This window comes from Glandiceps talaboti, chromosome 17, assembly GCF_964340395.1.
Source record: "Glandiceps talaboti chromosome 17, keGlaTala1.1, whole genome shotgun sequence".
In the NCBI taxonomy this organism is placed as follows: Eukaryota; Metazoa; Hemichordata; class Enteropneusta; family Spengelidae; genus Glandiceps; species Glandiceps talaboti.
The window spans coordinates 13,513,047-13,534,708 of NC_135565.1; the positions used below are offsets into that span (position 1 = coordinate 13,513,047).

Genomic DNA, 21,662 nt, shown 5'->3' on the forward strand with positions numbered 1-21,662 from the left:
ACTAACATCGGATAGGTTATTTATTGAGCTATAAACAACATACACACAATCTTACCAATAAGTTTTTGTTTTTCTCTTTTAAAAAAAATTGAATTATACAAGCACATTCTCCACTACAGCATTTCATATAAGACGAACAAAATATCTAGTCTGCTATCTATCTAAAGTTATCAATATATATAGACCACTCAAATGGCCGTTACTTTTCAGACCCTCTCATAACTTGGTGTTTTTTCAAATTTCAAACAGAAAAATTTACATTGTGGTACAATTTAATATTGCCAATTATGGTTAGCCCCCTTCCTGTTGGATGCCAATCATCTGTTCAACAGATGTAAAGACCCCGCCCCCAGTGATACATACTTCCTAACATAAATCTAATTACAACTCTTCAATTAAAAGATGTCTTGTTTTGGACACTAGAGGGTGTACTTCATAGTAATTTAGAAATGGATTCAGATCATTATATCTTGTGTGAGATCACTGGGTTGTTTGCCTTCATAAATCTGTGAGATGTCATTTGATTTATTCTTTCCGGTAAACATTTTTTTAACGGTTTAAAATCATATGGTTATCACTTCAGTAGTATGAATTGCGCATGACATTCTACTTTGAGCTTTGAAAATCTGAACAGTCAAAACATGTATTATGGTGAACCGCCAATGCCCTTTGAAATACATGTGTGTAACAAAAATGAGGAAATAGAAACAAATCTCAATGAACGAATTCAAAATTTTTAACGCCAGACTATACGGTCAATACAGGTCACTAAAATCTTATATTGACAACTCTGTTAATAACTGCAATATATGGGATAACACCCTTTTGTCAGTGGTTGATATATTGTTATTAAAATCTTGAGTTGATGTTTTGTGTTCACAATTATGATCGGCTAACTGTTGTGTATTGTAGCAAATTGCTATCCAAAGAAAGACCTTTTCTGTCATTAAATGATCTGATTAAAATCACCTTTTATGGTCATTTAATGTTGTATTGACCAATCAGTGTCCCAACTCATTAAATTATGTATTCACCAAATCAGTGTCCAAGCTCATTAAATGTTGTATTGACCAAATCAGTGTCCCAGGTCATTAAATTCTGTATTGACCAAATCAGTCTTCCTGGTCATTAAATATTGTATTGACCAATAAATGTGTCAGGTCGGTAGGTTTCATATTGATCAAATCAGTGTCAAAGACCATTAAATGTTATATTGACCACATTATTCCAGATATTTAAACGTTGTATTGGCTGTATCTGCATTCCAGGTAAATAAATGTTGTATTGACTGCATCAGATCGCAAGGTCACTACATCTTGCATTGACTAGTCGATTGCATCGGTGTTTCAGATCATCAAATGTTGTATTGACTTGTATTGGCATTCCAGGTAATTAAATGTTGTATTGACTGCATCAGATTCCTAGGGCACTACTTCTTGTATTGACTGCATCAGTGTTGTTAGGTCATTAAATGCTGTATTGACTAAATTAGCTTCCCAGGTCATTAAATGTCATGTTGACCAAATCAGCTTCCAAGGTCACTGGATGTTATAATTAAACATTAAAGCCTCTCCCGTAACTAATATGTTATATTGATCTCAACAGATCTGTCAGGTTATTAAATATTATATTGACCCTTTGAAGTGTATATATGGCGGTTTGGTAATATTGCCTTTAACAAACCAATATCTACCCTGTTGTGACAAGGAACTGCAACACTGTACTTAGCAAGACATTGACTGATACAAGGGGTTGATTATTTTAGGAAAAACACCACTGAATAAGGGTGTAGTTGTTAGAGGCACAGAGGATATAAAATGCACCATTTCATGGATTTCGATATTGACCCGGTACTCTTAGTGAATGCGAGTCAATTCTTCAATCATTTTGACGAGGTCATCAACCGTAAGGTCTCTCTTCATTCCACCATCGTCAATCTGTGAAAGGACAGCAAAAGAAGGTTAGTAATAAGTAATATTGCCCATAGCCTGTTTACTGCGCTATTGTGTCACAATAACTTCATTTGAATAACGTCATTTCTGTAATAAAGTTATTAGGTGCATTATTTCCAAATGGTATTACCAAGTTGTTCACCTGTGTAACACAGCAGTGCAGTAAACAGGCTATATTGCCCACTTAGAGGCTGTAAAACCTGTACATACTCGGACACAAGGTCAGTAATAAACTAATATAGCCTGTGAGATGTCTATAGAAATATATCATGGTGAATATTATCTGTAGTAATGTTAAGTCAAAGATTAAATAATATGGCCTGCAAGAAGTCCATATATAACAACAGTCAGTAACAAACTAGTATCACCCTGCCTGGGGTCAATATTATCCATATGTATGTCACAAGATAATAGTAGACTTTACGTGGCCTTGTTAGAGATCCATGTAACACTGAAAGTCAATAATAACAAATGTTGACTTGTTATAGTCTATACAATATTTATACATACAAACCTAGATGGCAACAAACTAATATTGCCATCAAAACATAAATTATGGGATATGTGTATAGAATAAGATGAGGTCAATAATCTGTTCATATTACCCTTCTTTGTATGTATAATACCCTATTAGTTTTTGTCTCTTTTCCAAAATGTGCATGGTAGTGGATTTTCTATGATACTAGTTATAACTATGTCTTATCAAAAGTATCAACAAAATCTTACAATATGGTATCCCATGAAGCATAGTTAAACCACTGACCTGTAGTCCCTGGACAACTTCAGCCATCCTATCCCTTCCTAGATCAAGGAAACTCTCTATCAAATCACCATCAATGAATCCCGATGCAGGCTCTGTCTTCCTCTCTGTATGGAAAGATCTCCAGGTGATACCGAGTTAAGGAAATTAATATGGTTGAATTAAGTTACCTTATCGGTACTTATATTTTGCATTCAATAAGCTTACACATGTTTAGGAAATTGCTGCCTTTCATTCTTACAAAGTTGTGCACATGATGGCTTATCATCATTGGCCTTCATAAGTGATGTCATAACAGCAGAAATGTTTTTAAGGGGCTGTAGATAGCATTATACGCGTGTTCCCTGGGTATTTTAAAGAAGTACCTTACCAAATATGGTACATAGTATGGAAAACTTTGCAAATTTTACCAGATTTCTAACTTCTGTAACTGGGTTTTTCCACACCTTAGCAAAACCCAAGTTGTGTTGGTCTCTGTAACATACACCATATACCATATAGGAAGCCATTCAGAGCTGTTAGACACAAATAAGTAAAAGGATATAAGGCATGGTCAACTTTGCCAACACTCTTTATAACCTTGGTGAGTTTGTTCTGTACTTCTAACAAGAAATTATACAATTCTTCTGAAAACTGTGTCACCAGTCCTGTGGAAAATAAACATCCATGGTCAGTACTTACAGTCGAAACTTGACTTGAAATGAATATCTATCACAAAGTTATGCTACATAAACATTGAAAACACTTTCAATAATCCATATATTTATTTGGTTCCCAGTTCTTCTGAAAGAGATGTGAACAAATATTTGGTTCTTTACTTCATTTTTTTATATATTTTTTTTTCACCTTGATATACTCACCAATGGAACCATATACAGTGCCATACAGTACTGATCCTTGTGTGGGAGTTGAACTTTCACCTGGGTGCTGCATAACTAATGAACCATGTCTGAAGACATTGATGAACTCTCCAACATGGAATAAACCTACTTCTTGAAGATGTTGTCTGTCTTCATCAGTCGTTGCTGCACTGTAAGTCAAACGTATACAGAATTCATGTCATAAGACAACATTGATAAAACTATTGTAATATACTGTGTGGTTTTTATTTTGGATTTGACATTGGAACAAAGTAGCAAATGAACTGTTTTTGAGAAGGGTGGTAGGTAGGTGGGTAAATCCACCAAAGTTCCCCATTTATTTTACCAGGGTTCTCTATCAGTATTTTTACCTAGGGTGGTAAGTAGGTAAAATCTACTTGTGTCACAAGTCATTTTGCAAGAGTTCCCTACCTATGTTTTTGTTAAGGGGGTCAGTGGGTAAAATTTACCCGAGTTCCAAAGTCATTTACTAGGGTTCCCTACCAGCGTTTTGTTATGGGTGGTAAGGCACTACAATCTACCCGAGTTCCCAAGTCATTTTACCAGGGTTCCAGAACAAACTATGGTAGAATGTATGGAAAACTATGGCAGTGTGTGTAACCTGATTTCCCCTTGACAGAGTTAGGGTTTAATCTGTATTCAAAAACTGGAGTACAACACTAACATATAAAGCAAAAGCTTAGATCATACACAGCATCACAAATATACAAGTGATTTAATTATTTACAATAATATTAGGTTCAGACGTAGTCACACATATATCACAGATTACTTGATTTACCTGTCTTTCTGACATGTGAACAGATTAAATGAGTTCTCAGCTCCAAGGAAATTGTCATCATCTAATATTTCAATCGCTGACATCCAGTTGGGGTTGAAATCTCTGGCAATCTATTACAAACATAAACAGATGACAGACAAGTTACAATCTAAGATAGATTGAAGTTGTTCACATGAGTTAGTAGTTTTGCATAATTACAAAGTTTCATTCCATGATCCAACAGACAGGCCCTCCTTTACCTTTCCATGTCAGATCTGAATAAGGTAGGCATGCACACGTTTTGACTTCAGTAGTCAAATCTGCATTATTCAACATTTGGCATGCACACACACGCCTAATATAAAATACCATCTTCTAGGTCAAGAATTGAATCTTAAATTATCTCCTTGACAAAATCAAGTCTATTTTTAGATATTTAAATGGTGTTTTGATTTCATGGCCTAAGATATTGTTTGACAGCTCAACATGTAAGGTCACGGGTGAAATGTACATGTGTTCATTGGACCCATACATGGGAGTGTTCATTAAACTCCAAATGTAGTGTTCACTGGACCCAGTAATCCCATGGCAACATGAACCTCAGACCTAACTCCATGACAAAATCCATACTTACCTCTTCAAAGCAGCCTTCCATAGGTTTGTACCTAAGTAATGTGATTGATCTCATCAAATCACCAACCAGGATAAAATCACCTTTCATCTTTAGAAAGAGTGCTATGATGTTACTGAAATGACTGCACTCTACTCTCAGTTCTCTGTCTCCTGTCCACTCAAAGAGACGTACCTGTCAAAACAAAACATATGCACATATCAATGATAATTAGAGAAAGATATTACCAGTGTTATTTTTCAAGATTTTATTAAAATCAAGAATTGATCTAAATGTGTGTATATAACAAAAGTCATCACATTAATGGTCACGATGGTCCGACAGTTAGAGTGGCTGGCTTGAAATCTGTGGCATCATGATGGTCAGATGGTTAGAGTGGCTGGCTTGAAATCTGTGGCGTCATGATGGTCAGATGGTTAGAGTGGATGGCTTGAAATCTGCAGACTGTTGGTTCACTGCTGAATGGCTAAAGTCCTTGATCAAGGTTTGAACCATGAGTGTGCCCTAGTCTATCCACCCGTATATTTGGGGATCTGGTATCAAAGAGGTCTTTTAATTCCATGTGCCTCAATGGCTGCAGAAGTCACATTATTAATGGTCACTAGATAGGGTTTCCCATGGAAAAGCTGACCAAAAATTCTTCAGTGTGTACATAACCTTGGCTTTCACATCAAATTTGAAAGGAGTTTAATCTGAACATACAAAATACATAAATAGCAGGACAATTAATCATTAACTTACTGTACTGTTGATACTGGCTAGTAACTTGCCATTGAATTCTACAAGTGAATATGCAGCACCTTTGATGTCCTTCTCTGCAACCTGGTTTAGTTTACCTACAATATAGGAATAACAGAATGTATTATTAACAAGCAACAAGTTGGAAACAAGGGGGTGAATGAGAGAGGCAGTCTGTGTTTGCATATGGTCACACATACAGTCAAATGACACACACAGTCAAATGGCACAAAAAAAACTTATCACTGAAAATATAGTTTAGCTATCAATCAATCAATCAATCAATCAAATAAAACTCGAGAGTACTCCGTTCAGTGGTACTGAGTGGTTGGACCAGAATATGTTTGTTAAACAATTGGGTCTTCAATTTCACTTTAAAAAAATCAAGGCTATAGGCCTGGTAAATGTCAAATAAAAGTGTTTTCCAAAGTTTTGGAGTAAATGTGTGACCCCTCTGTAGGTGATGTATATGTATTGGAATATAGTAATGCTATCACTAGGTCAGTCCATTCATATCACATATGTATATTTTGTTTTTAATAGATATCTACAAATGTATATTTATATCATTTACTTGTATTAAAGTTCCACCATGTATCATTTACCTTCATGCCACTGGAATACAATAATCCTGCCACTCTTAGGTTCTGATTCTTCAGGATAGACAAACGCCGTCCCAACTACGAAGTACATGTTACTGTCATCACTTAGTTTACAGGATACTAGACTGGTAGCAAACTCATTATTCATGAACTGATGTGAGTGTAATACTGAAACATGAAACATAAATTCTTTATTAATATTTCTATAATGAACAAACTGTATATATCACAATGAATAAATGATATGTTCATAATGAACAAAGTGTATATTCAAATGAACCAATTATATATTCACAAGCCAATTATATATTCACAATGAACAAATTATACATTCATAATGAATAAATTGTATATTCACAATGAGCCAATTACATATTCATAATGAACAAATTATATATTCATAATGAATAAATTGTATATTCACAATGAGCCAATTACACATTCATAATGAACCAATTATACATTCACAATGAACCAATTATATATTCATAATGAACAAATTATATATTCACAATGAACGAATTATACATTCACAATGAACCAATTCTATATTCATAATGAACAAATTACATATTCACAATTAACGAATTATACATTCACAATGAACCAATTCTATATTCATAATGATCCACTTATATACATTCACAATGAACCAATTATATGTATATGGTGAACAAATTGTGTAGTCATCATGAACACATCTAAGTAAATATCTTCATAGCAACAACACATGACAATAATTGCAGTCTGTGCAAACTACTCTTTGAAAGCAATACTTTCTGTATCAATTTATCTTGGTCTTTAGTTTTCATTCTTTTTTTGTCAGGACAAACTTTTTCTATAGTTCTGTTTTAGAGGACCTTTTATGTAATTTTGTATATTTATATATTACTAAAGAAGTGATTGCTAGGCTTACCTTCAAATGTGTGTTGATCTATGATTAGTAAACTGTGTATTTCTATTTCATCTCCAAATGATCCTTCCCCGTACTTATCAGCACTACTTTGTACACTTTTACTTGTACTACTAGATGTACTCAATGCACTCGTACTAGCACTGGGTCGACTCGGTATCGTGTTGGTACCGTCTTTGTACTCTATACGTGTGGTGATTACACCAAACATCTGTGTTGTGTCTTGATATGCGATACGACGTGGTGATTCACCGAGCGGTACTGTACGTATGTGAAGTTTTTGAATCTCGTCAATGGTACCGATAGTAAGTGTTGTGTCGTTGGCAAGAGCAAGACTGAAAGGAAAGAAAAGGGATGTTTAATATGAAACATGCTGGACAATAGTAAGATAGAGATGTAGTTACACATTGCTGTGTATTCACAAGATGGTGCGGTTTCAATCCCTGGTTCCCATATTCATTTTATCTTATTAGTGGCACCATAAATCTGAGTCAACTTTTTCTCAACCTCTGACTGCCAGACATTTGCTTTTCACATCTATATTTTAATCCTAATCCTAATAATGGCCTTTCAAAACAGTAAGTACATAAAATCAAGTTCTTTACCATAGCTCGCAAACAATATTACTGGTAAAAGGCAACGGAATCTATGCAAGTTTCACTCGATTTTCTCCTGTTACCAGGGTTCCCAAGTCTCCATGTCTCACTAAGAAGGACAAGGACATTGTAATGAAGATATCAAATTCCACCAATGTCACTTCCCTATCAGTATCATCTTGGTATTTTACCTCATTGACATTTGATTCTTTTACAAATGAGAACTGGATGGTCTCAACAAGACTCAACACAAAGGGTTTCCAAAGTTCTGACTAGCTTTTGCCACCATCAGTATCATCAGATCAGGAGAAAAAAAACATGTGTTCCTCTTATCAGCTTTCTAACCAATGTATTTTTTTTTGAAAATTACCATTTTCTATTCATGATCAAAACAACAATGGTAATTTCATTTTCTCACCTGTCAGGGTAACCTTCAGAATTGAGTGGACACATGTAGTTGACTTCTTTAAGGTTGACATTAGAAAACACTAGTTTATGATTACTGGAGTAAATAACTGTTGGTCTGTCTGAACAAGCAAACACGTTGACTGTAGACAGGGACTTGAAGGTCTTCAATACTGTTGGCTGTGTTCCAAGTGTTACCTTTTTACGGTCACTTAAGTAGCCTAAAATGAAAAAATTTTTAGAATTAGAGAACGACTTGACATTTTGTAAAATGTACGACAATTTAGAAACATTACCATAGGGTACATGTGTGTTTTGGAGGAAATATGCTGAACGTGTCCAAATAAGATCAAAGATCCCAAAATGAATTCAGTAAAAGCACAAATCATCTATAGCATTTTACCAACAAGGCAATACTTTTCCACAAAGCAAACATACACAAACTTTTTCATACAGCAAAATATCAAACATAAAAAAAGTTTGAATTTTTTTTTTGGCTAAACGACTCACCTGACTCGGTATTTAGTTGAAAATAAAACAAAGAGCCATCACCAAGAGCACACAGCAGATAATGGATTCCTTCAAAAGACGTGACCAAGATGGATCGTGGAATAATTTCTATAAATCAAAGCAGTCACAACAACAAGAAATCAGATTTCACATCATACAATGCAACATAAAACACATCAAGCTGCCAACAGTTCAACTCTTCTTATATCTATGACGGCTGTGTTGATAAACCATTAACATCAAAGTAAACTTTAGTCTGTAAGGTACCGGTAAGCCATGACAGGGCGCCCTCAATCATCGGTCAACACCCTTCAGGCTAGTAAGGCTGATAAATGAGACATAAGTAAACTTTTGTTGCATTTAAAAATTTGTTGACAAAGACTGAAATGTGCAGTCAAAAATTTCAAGAAACTACATTTTATATATGTTGTGTTTGGAACAAAAGTAGACCTTGATGCTATCAACATTGAGTGAATTTTCTGTAATACCTGTATTTTAACCTGAGCATTGGGTTTTACAAATTTTTCATTATTTTTCTATTTCTTTTGTTACTTTAAAGCTTGATAAATGACACCCTCAGTATCAAGTCAGACATCCACATGATGTCATAAACTTGACATCCCCCTAGGTTCTCCTCACATGATGACATCATGCTCTGTGCGCAAGGATGTTATCATCATTGGGTGTTCTGTGTTACACAGTTATGTTATTATGCTAATTATGTCATTTATATGCACATTTTGTCGTCTGTTGATTGCTATTTGTCAAATTCACAAAAACACTAAATGAATGAGTGTGGGCCTACATACATTTACCAGCTAAATATGAAACTCTTCCAGCATATTTGATTGTTTCGTTTTAAAATGATATGAGTCATATGACCATATATGGTTGCTTACTGGATATAACCATATATGGCATCAACTGGATATGACTATATATGGTTGTCAATAGGACACAACCATATATGGTTGCCAACTGGATATGACTATATATGGTTGTCAATAGGACACAACCATATATGGTTGCCAACTGGATATGACTATATATGGTTGTCAAAGGGATATGACCATACATGGCTATCGACTGGATATGACCATATATAGTTGCCAATAGGACATGACCACATATGATTGTCACCTGGACATGACCATATATAGTTGTTACCTGGATATGACCATATATGGTTGTCAAAAGAATATGACCATATATGGCTGTCATCTGGATGTGACCATATATGGTTGTTAGCAGGATATGACCATATATGGTTTCTAACTGGATATGATTGTATACAGTTGCCAACTAAACTTTCCGGACACAGAATACCATATCTAGGTCTTTACTCACCTCCACCCAGCATTTCAACATGCATCTGTTCTAGACTGGGTAGTTTCAGGATTCTTGATGAGATATCAGTCCATAACCCAACAGCACATAGATCAGCCATATCACTACCCTCAGCTGTTGGTGTGATGTCTAAACAGGCTATCTCATGCTCCAATGTTGTAGTGCTGTCAACAAGAAAATAACAACAAAATATGAGAATTATAAAAGTTTCTCATCTGTCAATAAAAAACGTTAAAACATTCTCCAGCAGTATAAAATACGTCAATTCAAAGTCGACAGGTTTTCTAAATTCTTTAACTACCTAATGTAACTGTTCACTACAACGCAAGTTACAAATTAGTCAAACAAATGTACAGTATGACAACACATACATGTACAGAAATGTATAAGACCTAGTGCACAGAAATTTCCTCATCAGCTCTTTGAAACAACTATGACTATGTACCTGTAACAACATTGTACCTTATGCTACATGGCCAAAATGGAACAAGGTTGAGTTATTCTCATGCATACCTCTAGTAATGTGTGTAATGCATGCAGCAGAAGTATCAACTGGATATGACCATATATGGCCGTCAATAGGATATGACCATATATAGTCGTATCCTATTGACAGCCATATATGATCAGGGTTCTCCACAATTTAGAAAAATACAGGGGCGCCCTAATTTGCATATCATTAGCATATTTCCAGATCATAATATTAGGAAGTGAAAAAAGTTTCCAAAATCAAAAACTCCTATTTTATTCATTCAGCAAACTAAAATGTACTGAAATGTATTGTAATCACCAATTTCCAAACCTTTCACATAATTCACAATGTAAAAATTTCAGGAAGGAGGTTGACAGTTACACAAACGATGTTATAGTAATGTTGGCAAGCATGTTTTACACACAGGAGTGACAACACATGGCATTGTTGATGTACATGTATGCACCTCTAGGCTAGCTATCACTTAGTTTTGAGTTGTTGGTTTCACCTTGTAAATGTGCATGTCATTCATAAAAATTAATTGAAAACAATTCATTTTCCTTTATTTCTCTAAAATTTGATATCCTTTTAATTTTCATGAATGGAAAATGATTTTTCATCCAAATTTGCCGGAAATACGTACATTTTTAATGTGACGAATTTGGGCTAAGAATAACCGAATACGTTCAGTGCAAATGTACAGTAACAAACATGGCTGCCACTTCGGAGCTACCTCGTGGTACTACGAACGCGATTCACATCCAAACGTGATCATTTAGGACATAAATTTTACCATGGAACCGTACCGGAGTAGTTATTTCTAAAGAACATGTATAAATTTTAGGATTTTGTTCGTATTTATCGATACAATACGAAAATTGCCGTGACATCGTACATCGTATGCGTACTGTATTACGTATACGGGAAGGCTTGGAAATTACCGGCTTGATATACCCGGCCATAGAAACTACCAACTTCTTCTACTTTACGACGGTACTACATTTACTGTTTTTGTTTCGGCTACCATTGTTATAATCAAGGCGATAAATAAGTTCATAAATGATGATAGACGCAGTGTCGCTGTTTACTTCCTTCATTAACGGCATTGAATAGAATCTCTTGAAGACGTTCACACCAAAACAAAGGGGCGCTGAACGCAAACAGAGGGGCGGTTCTGTAAACAGAGGGGCGGTCCATGAAAACAGAGGGGCGGTGCGCCCCTCAAAAACCCCTCGTGGAGAACACTGATATGGTCATATGACATGCCTTAGGTGGTAAAATTTTATTTCAGGTAACGAAAATTGCAATATGTTTATTGCTTTACAAGGCATTTGATTTATTTGTATATTTCTTATGTTGGTTAACGAGAATTGTAAATCTAAGCATAGATTTCTTAATGCTTTTCATTATTTTCTATTCATTTGTAAGATTAGAGCTTGATAAATAACACCCTCAGTATCAAGTCAGACATCCACATGATGTCATAAACTCGACATCCCCCTAGGTTCTCCTCACATGATGACATCATGCTCTGTGCGCAAGGATGTTATCATCATTGGGTGTTCTGTGTTACAGTTATGTTAATATGCTAACTATCTCACATTATGTAACAGAAGTCATGGTGCCAAGCAAGAAATCAAGTGATTGGGGGTGTTTTATGATTGGCTAGGGGTAAAATTCCCAAATGGTGCCACAACAATGATATTTACTATTTTCTTATAACTGACTCACTTGGTTTATATTTCACCTGGGTGGTATATTTACATATACAGTGACTCACCTGGTTCCTGTCATTTCACCTCGGTGGAAATTTACATATAAACTGACTCACCTAGTTTGTGTTATTTCACCAGGATGGAAAATTTACATATAAACTGACTCACCTGGTTTGTGTTATTTCACCAGGATGGAAAATTTACATATAAACTGACTCACCTGGTTTGTGTTATTCACCAGGATGGAAAATTTACATATAAACTGACTCACCTGGTTTGTGTTATTTCACCAGGATGGAAAATTTACATATAAACTGACTCACCTGGTTTGTGTTATTTCACCAGGATGGAAAATTTACATATAAACTGACTCACCTGGTTTGTGTGATTTCACCTGTGTGGATCTCTAGATAAAACAATTCACTCCCCACAGCACATACTAGTTGTTTTGTATTACAGGATGCAACACTGATATTTTTACCAGATGGTGGTCTCCACTCCCATGCTAATTTCTTTGTCTCTGTACTGACAAGTCTGACTGAAGTCAGTGTAATCTGAAAACCAAGAAAGAATAAACTATCAGGAGGGAAAGAAACTTCCAAAATCAATGTGTCATATATTCACCTGAATACTAGTAATAATCAATTACAAAATATATCAACAGTCCAATGACCAATTTTAGCAAGTTGCATCAATCATTGAAACATAATTTTCAGCAGCTCACCTGTATAAGTTGACCTCCAGTGACATTACCACAGAAGAAAGTTTGCTGTTCACTGTCAAAGCCTGGTAGTTCTGTTTCCTCAACTTCCTCTCCATTCAACATCAGTACACTGTTGATAACAATAAATGTAGTTATGTAGCTAACTTTCCCAGATAAAAAAAAAACACTCCATTACACCAAGAAGATTTTCTTTGAACTCTAACAGCAATATCTCACAATAGTTGTGATCAAGGTGTGACTTAGGTAAGGTATGATTTTTAGATACTGTATATATGTAACATAAATTATGTACCAGTTATATGTACCAGAGATTATTTGCACTATTGCACATGCACACCAGTGGTATTTGCACTGCTGTGCAATACTGAAAACATTACTTCACACCTGCATACAAATAATATGTAAATGAGGATGCAATCATTTGTTGTACACAAAAGACCGATCGCACAGTATCATTTTTACATAAATTTGCTGTTTACGATAAACATACGTAATAGTAACAAAATCCCACTCTGCGCAGGTTCTAGTGTGGGTAATCAGTGGTATTCACACTCATGCTTGCAGTGTTTTCTTATGCCCAAGAGAACACTGCAAGCACTTGCTCAAATACCCCGAGTACGTCACACTTGCACAAGGGTTCTATCATAGTAAAAACAATATACTTACCGTGTTTGACCAACAAATGACAAAACCAGCGTATCATCAAAATCTGTATTAGCATCAACACGTAGAGGCCAGATTCCTGAAAATATCAGCAAATAAGATTGTAAACATTTAATACATCATAATATGAGAAATCCAGAGGTGCACTAAACTCCATAATATAATACTGTTAAAAACTTTTTGTTAAATGTGAAGATAGTTTGGTATGTTGCAGTGTTTGTAACATTGACGGATATATTCCGTTGACAATTTAAGTTACGAAGACACAAAAAGAGATTTGCTACATCTGAATGTTCACAATAACATGCCTTTTACAGCATACAGATCATGTGTGTGTGTACAGTTATATGATTTTAACTTCATACCAAACTTAAAATTGGAGTAATGAGTTGATGCTAAAGAGATGACCACAACGATACTTTCCATTGTCTCACTCACTTGTTTAAAATAAACCTGTAAGACAACAGTTCCTTGAGACCCAAAATGTACATATATCAGAGAAAGACAGCAAAGGTGGAATATCTATTGAAATAAATTATAAAGGAACTGATAACTGGGGCTCAATAGTTAGAATTGTTGGCTTGGAATCTACAAGCTACAGGTTTGAGCCTTGCCAGTGCTAAAACTTGAGTACTTCAACAAGATTTGACCCATGATTATGCCCTCGTCAACCCAGCTGTACACTTGGGGACCTGGTAGGATAGAGGTTGTTACGTGAATACTTTATTGTACCACATCTTACCTTTGATGCCTGGCAAGTCAATACTAGCATGTTCATGAATACCAATACCATTACGAATGATTCTAAGTGAACCTTCCTTGTAGGCACCAGAACATGTCACAAGCTGAGAAAATACAAATACAATATGATAATTGTATCAAGCCATACATATATGGGGGAAAACAAAACAATTTGGTTTCAGAAACCATTGCACAAATTACTCTACATTATATTTCATTGCATACTGCTGTATTGCATTACTTGGGAATATGAACTTTGACACATCAGAGAATACTAGTAATTGATGAGGACTTTACCTGACCTTGAACTTGTCTTTCAAGGTCAACTACACACACATCTGCAATGGGTCCAGATTAGCAAGGGCCTTACATGACCTTGTCCTTACAGGTCGTCTACACACATTATCCATACCTACAGTTGGTCAAAGATTAGCAAATGACTTACCTGACCTTGCCCTTGTCTTTCAAGGTCAACTACACACATATCTACAATGGGTCCAAGATTGGTAAATGTCTCCATGGTCTGGACATAGCTACCTTGATCATTGGCATCCACATTTAGCTGTAAATAATGAAGAATGACTCCGTAAACATGCAAATAAAGCATTTCCATTTTATTAATGACTATCATTCTTATAAATGTTTTTTTCTATGCTCTATTCACAACAAAAGTGTCGGATAAAAGTACAGAAGTGTACACCCACTGTCTGTCCATCTTAAATGGAAATTACAAGTTTGTTGACAGTTTTCTACATTTAGAGATACATTTATTGACATTTGTGTGATTTTACTTACCTTGACTAACTGTGAGTCTCCTAATCTAGATCCCACATACACCACACCATTGTCTAGATAGGTCAGACACTCAGCTATGGTAGTCTGTATGGATGAGATCAATAATATCAGTACCTTTTACCACTACAAGATTTTAAGATAGTAATATTGCTGGCATGTCCAGGTAGGTCAAACACTCAGCTTTGGTTGTCTATCAGATAAGATACTGTACATGTACATCACAGTAAATTATATTTTGTCATTACAAGATCTTAACACCATCGACATGCTAATTTTACTGAAATCCTCGCTTGCCAACTTTTAGAGTTACAGCATTGATACAGATATTGTGGCCAACCTTCACAGCCCAGTCTACAAGTCTTGATCAGTTTGAACCAGAAACTGACCAACACAACAAACCCTGGCACAAGGCATACACTTTAATCCATTGTAAGATGTTATTCACTCATGTACCATGTTTTCTGATTTGACCGATACAATCAAACATGTATGTCTTCAATGATGCAATTGAGATTAATGTTGTCAATATACAGAACAACATGAAACATAGCAGCCATCTTTGTCAATACATAGCTACAATACACATACTTCCAGAAATCTTTGAAGTGAAATAGCGTTAGGACGATATGGAGGTTGTCACACACATTTAAAATATTAGTCATAACTCATAAACCATTATAATATCCAAATTCCATGTGTTTCACAATCCAGGATAAATTATGATATACAGCATGCTTACCTCTCCCAATAGTTCTACTACAGCATGCTTACCTGTCCTAATAGTTCTACTATATACAGCATGCTTACCTCTCCCAATAATTCTACTTTCAAGTCCTTGACGTTAACAGTACCATCCATCATTTCTTCCTTCTCTAACAATAACATAAAGAGTCGTCCTGCCATGTCACCTAGTAAGTACCTAGATCCATTGGAGTCAACTCTGCCATGACAAACTATGGTACTTTGCTGTAGAGAGATATTGAATATACTAGTTAGTATAATAGCAATTTTAACACAAAGATAGCCTCCCTAAAACACACTATAGGAATACCCCTTTGCCTTCTAAGACACACTGTGACGATTTGTTACATAGATATATATGCTGAATATAGTTAGTACAGCAGTTGACACAATAATGCCCCCCCCCACACACACACACACACACACAATCACACCAACTCTGATACTGTACCTTGCTACATAGAAATACACATGTACACATAATATTATTTTTACATTAGCTGACATTGATACCCTCAACCTCAATACACACACAGCCATATATACACATTGTGGAACTTTGCTATATAAATAAAGGATGTAGTTACCTAGCGCAGTGATGGTGTCCCCCCCCCCTCCCATCAATCACTGAAATGAAATTCAACAAGTCCCAAATCAACACCCAATAGGATCAATTCAGCATGATGACTTATCTTTACCATAGTAGCGATATAGTCACAGTTAATACCTTTGTGGTATGTAATAGATTCCTTGCCAATAATAATAATAATAATAATGTTCGGTTCTTATATAGCGCTTTCCCACACCGTGCTCAAAGCACTTTACAATTATTACCCCTGGCTCGGATCAGAACGGCACAACGGCCCTTTAGTCTTCCTCAACTCCCCGGGGAGCATACAATCCATTGCAGCCATTTAAGCAGCCATCAACACCAAAGAAGGTCAATTTCACACAACTTACCTTTATCATAGGTGGTGCTATAGCCACATAGTTGTCACCTTTGTGGTACGTGATAGATTCCTGGCCAATAATCAATACACCACCAAAGGGTTGTGGTACGGCTATGATCATACTAGCTTCTGTCTCTACATTATCTTGTTTCCATGGACCCTTGGTGAATTCTTTGTCTCTAAGTGAGATTTCATATGTCTTCAGATGTCGGCCTTGTGGGTCCTACACAAAGGTGACATGGTAGTTAGTGAAGAGTCCTACAAAATCTAGGTATATCTCTAAGCACAAACTCAGACATAAAACAGCCAGCTATGAAAACCTCGAAATATGTTCATTTTCCAGAATAAAAGCTTTTACTGTATAATCACCTAGGAATTTTACTTGGTATTGGAAACTTGCACTCTATAAATTGACTGATTGAGTGATCGACTTGGATAGTAGTTTGATTGATTGATTGATTGATTGATTAATTGATAGATTCATTGATAGGTCACTTGACTGACTATTGATTGAGTGATTGACTGATTGATTGATTGATTGATTGATTGATTGATTGACTGACTGATTGATAGATTGGTTGGTTGGTTGAAAAATATACATATAGCCAACCTATGTATAATCTCACCTGATGTACAAATGCAATGGTAGGGACCTGACATCCATGTAAGAACTTTACATCAATGACATGGAGCTCTTCAAGTCTGTAAAAAAGTATCAAAATATTACATTATCATTTCATTTTTGATCAATTTTTCATAACTTGGAAATTAGCTGAATTCTATCATTGCAATTTTCATTCAGTTCCATAGAAAAATTGTAAGAGCAGCTTGCAAAAATTACAACTTTAGTGACAAACTACTTTTCTTGTATATTGTAATACAAGCTTCACTGCCGAGGTAAGTTATCACAGACACAATGGCAAGATAGTATGACTCTATGAGTACAATAGTTGCTAAAATCTTACATAACACATTGTTTTCATATAGCCTTCAGTGATTGGCTTAGACAGTGTCACGTGGTATTGATTAGTGACCCATATTGACCCAAATTTGCATACTGAGGGTAATGTTGATTTTCTATTTTCCCTAGGGCACCATTACAGTAGCACAGGAGTCCTAAAACAGAATTTGCTAGACTGTAGAAAGAATGTATACCTGAGAATATGTGTTATAAAACACTTATTGCCTGGCCTTACTAGGGCACTAGTATATGTCATATTACCCCCACCCCTGTAATGTTGTGTAGAAACCATTTCCCTCGGCTTTCAGGGTCAGGAAATAATTGCTGCATAATAGCCCTTAGGGTAATAAACGTCTATTAGCGCCCTCCAAGCAGGAAGTGTATAATATTTACCTGATATTGAATGCCTTCAGTTCCTTGTTGTCTCTGTCAAGTGGGATAACTTTAAATAATCCATCATACAATCTAAGTCCTATAACTCTACATTCAGAGTCAATGATTCCTATAATACCAGTCTCTGATGGACGACCAATACGATCCTAGACAATAACAAGATGAACAAAATAACAGATGAATATTATAATACAGTAATAATCAACAGAATCTGAACACATAAGGAAAATAAATGTTTGGTCCAACCAATTATATTTCGTTTCTTAATATAATGGCAGTCTTCAGGAAAGCGGGGCAAAGTAAATGTACATATGATTGAAGACATCATCAACATCAAAATTATGGTACAACACAAAACTTACAAAACTTTTTACCAGATTTCACGCTACATATGATTGAAGACATCATCAACATCAAAATTATGGTACAACACAAAACTTACAAAAATTTTACCAGATTTCACTCCTTTGTTACTGGTATAAAACTATAACAAAATCACAAATTACACCAAGGATCTGTTCTACAAAGCAAGACATGACTCACCTGAACACTACCGTGTGCTCTAGTTATAATTTCCACATTATCACCATCTTGTTTGTACTCCAGAATACAGGCATTGTAACGTTGTGTCAGGATGAACAATAAGTCTTTACTTTCACCCTGTAAGACAAATACATCTTTCATTAATTCAAGGACTGGTTTCTATTAAACTCCAATGAAAGGGATAATGGTAGAATTGTTAGTTAGTAGAAACCTCAATGATTTTGAAACAAATTTCTTCTTTCTTAATGCTTTTTTTATTGATATTTACAACCGGCATAAATCAAACCCAACATTTTATTGCTGATTACAAATAGCCATTTCTACACTAACCCAATAAATCCTCCCTTATGCATGTGTATGTTCCCTTTAAACAGGAGTGACTGAAATACACCATATCTGGTTATCAGAAAGATAAAAGATTTCATGATTTGGCCACTATGAGTGCTGTTCCAAGCCCTTTTGGAGTCTGATGGACAAAATAGTTGAGTATTTGTGCATACAGACACCTGTTTCAACATTGCTCTTACTGTAACATTTTAGCAACTACCAGTGTGCCCTCTAATGATAGTCAAATTTTGTTGTTGTGAGTCAAAATAAGAAAAACTGGTATTTCTTGTGAGTCACCACACAGTAAGAGATAGGGAAACACCAAATTTTGGTACGTCACTAGATATTGTGTGCGTCAGTGGCGCGTCAAATTGGCTTAGAGGGCACACTGGCAACTACCAGGAATCAACATATGCCTAACCACTATTTAAGAACACAAAGTTTTCTTTTAAAAACATTTTATTTACAGCTTTGTGTACTGCCATACAATCAACTGCCATGACCAAACTTTAACTCTCCCTTTGCCAAATCTTGGATGCCCTCATGCGTGAAATGGCCAGAACTTCATAACCAAAATATTGCAAAAAAATAATTGAGTAAGTGTATAACATCATCAACAAACAAACAAACAAACAAACAAACTTACTGGTGGTCTGAACAACTCCATGACAGCAATCCTACCATACATGCCAATCTCTTTGATTGGTCGTAAACCTTCCGGTGTGACAACATAAATCTCAAGTCTGGTGTTCTTAGAAATAATCAGATTCAAATCATCTGCCGACGTAAAATTGCCTGTAAACAACAAACAGATAATCTCAATTAATAATAAATCTTATTTATCCGAATTAATTCGGAAAACTTTCTCCATGGTAAGTCAGACCACTAAAAAGTTAGGAGTCTGAGATGGTAACCATGGGGTCATGCCCTGGTGTTGTTGAAGGAGGAGGAAATGAGTACTCAGGTTTTACTCTGGAAAACCTGCACAGTTTGGCAGGGTCAAATAAGTATCACCCTTTTTACATACAGACCTGGTTAATTTGTTCAATCAAACCCAGCTGACACTTGCCAGGTTCACACCCAGACTGTAGACATAAGAGGTGTACAAGCTAACCACTTTACCACTGAAACCCATCGACAATTAATTCCCACATATACATGCGATGGTTAAGTTTGGACATACACACAAGTACCTTGAGATACCAGCATACACAGATTTCATTTACATTCTAAATACATCAAATATATAATTTCACATCTGATTAATTAAGTCTGTGTTTACAGCTGCATAATGGTAAATTTGCATAATAAAAGGAAAATGTTGTAAACTTTTGTTTTAAAATTTAAGAAATCTTATGATTTAATTAAGGTTAATTTGACCCTTGTTTGAAACAGCTCAAATAATCTACAATCTGTAATTCTATGGAATGACCATCAAGTGTGACTCAATCATAGAAGTTAGTGTAATATTAGGAGCCCATCTTTTGGGTCACTTTGTAGCTTCTTTTACAACATTGCTATTTTCCATCTTTAGCTATGTACATTTGTAATTTAGGTGGGACCTACCTATGCAAGAGTAAGGAGCAGTTGAAAGTGTTCATATACAATAGATAATTTTGTATTCAAGACAGCAAGTTTAGGTTGGGTTTACAAAGCAGGTTATCTCCCGTACCATAATACTGGTTTTTATCATTGCCACAAATAGAAACTGCTCCTCACACAACTCCACACCCCTGACATGTCCCTCCCCCATATCACAGATACAATAATATAGTTCTGCAAAATTCTCAATCAAAATGTTGCATCTACTTTACAACATGCTAAAAATCACAAACTTGTTCAATTGTTATGCATTGTAATTGTTTACCACCTGCTGTCCTGCACCACATCTGGATCAGCTGATGCAATTCACCAGGTGTTTATTTAAATGCAAACAATTTGTCATAATTTACCTGCTCACTGACACAGCTGACATGTGTGGTTATCACTCTGGAATACCTACAAATTTCAAAATGTGTCATTCCCCCACATATCATGAAATCTACATTACGGCACAAGTCCCCTCTAAGATCCATGCATAAACAAAACACTGAGGAATTTACAGCAAACTTTCATAACAAATATACACTATTACTAATGTTCTTTTTTTTTGTTCATGTGTGCAATACTATGTTTGTTTTTCCGTGGTCCTGAATAACATTTCCTCATTTAGCTATTCCTATCATCGACTTTGTGTATCCCCCTTTCTTCCAAAAAACATCTAAATCAACGTTTGCCAGTGTGTATTCATGAACAGTTGAAATTAGAAAGCAGCACACGTCTTGTGACCTAACATAAAACGTATACACATGACATGATGCACGAAGTCAGCCATCACCCATCCTGAGCATTATAATATCAACACAAATCGTGTTTGAACGTTATTTAGGGACTGTTGAGGCCTTTTTACTCACCAGTGACACATGCATTCACCGCAGTGGGCTTATGTGCCGTTACAACGTAATTGTGGGACATCCTGGAGCTTGAAAACTTCGCACCACGA

At 35.6% G+C, this 21,662-nt stretch overlaps 1 protein-coding gene across 1 annotated transcript in view; it reads right to left on the reverse strand.

Moving 5' to 3' along the window:
• Positions 1-49: 49 nt before the first annotated feature.
• The window catches only part of LOC144448697 (DNA damage-binding protein 1-like), a 21,642-nt gene continuing 29 nt past the window's right edge, over positions 50-21,662 (reverse strand). The window contains exons 1-25 of the mRNA XM_078138983.1: positions 21,574-21,662; positions 19,767-19,915; positions 18,794-18,910; positions 18,251-18,396; positions 17,523-17,598; positions 16,907-17,119; positions 16,013-16,171; positions 15,206-15,289; positions 14,856-14,972; positions 14,412-14,514; positions 13,673-13,748; positions 13,007-13,115; positions 12,658-12,836; positions 10,096-10,259; positions 8,749-8,856; positions 8,252-8,459; positions 7,241-7,572; positions 6,328-6,492; positions 5,726-5,820; positions 4,988-5,158; positions 4,375-4,484; positions 3,573-3,742; positions 3,257-3,359; positions 2,716-2,839; positions 50-1,937 (exon numbers count right to left, since the gene is read on the reverse strand). The exon at positions 21,574-21,662 is cut by the window's right edge and continues 29 nt beyond it. Of these exons, the coding sequence (XP_077995109.1) occupies positions 1,857-1,937; positions 2,716-2,839; positions 3,257-3,359; positions 3,573-3,742; positions 4,375-4,484; positions 4,988-5,158; positions 5,726-5,820; positions 6,328-6,492; positions 7,241-7,572; positions 8,252-8,459; positions 8,749-8,856; positions 10,096-10,259; positions 12,658-12,836; positions 13,007-13,115; positions 13,673-13,748; positions 14,412-14,514; positions 14,856-14,972; positions 15,206-15,289; positions 16,013-16,171; positions 16,907-17,119; positions 17,523-17,598; positions 18,251-18,396; positions 18,794-18,910; positions 19,767-19,915; positions 21,574-21,634 (3,420 nt within the window). The 5' untranslated portion in view covers positions 21,635-21,662 and the 3' untranslated portion in view covers positions 50-1,856. The remainder of the gene's footprint in view (positions 1,938-2,715; positions 2,840-3,256; positions 3,360-3,572; positions 3,743-4,374; positions 4,485-4,987; positions 5,159-5,725; positions 5,821-6,327; positions 6,493-7,240; positions 7,573-8,251; positions 8,460-8,748; positions 8,857-10,095; positions 10,260-12,657; positions 12,837-13,006; positions 13,116-13,672; positions 13,749-14,411; positions 14,515-14,855; positions 14,973-15,205; positions 15,290-16,012; positions 16,172-16,906; positions 17,120-17,522; positions 17,599-18,250; positions 18,397-18,793; positions 18,911-19,766; positions 19,916-21,573) is intronic.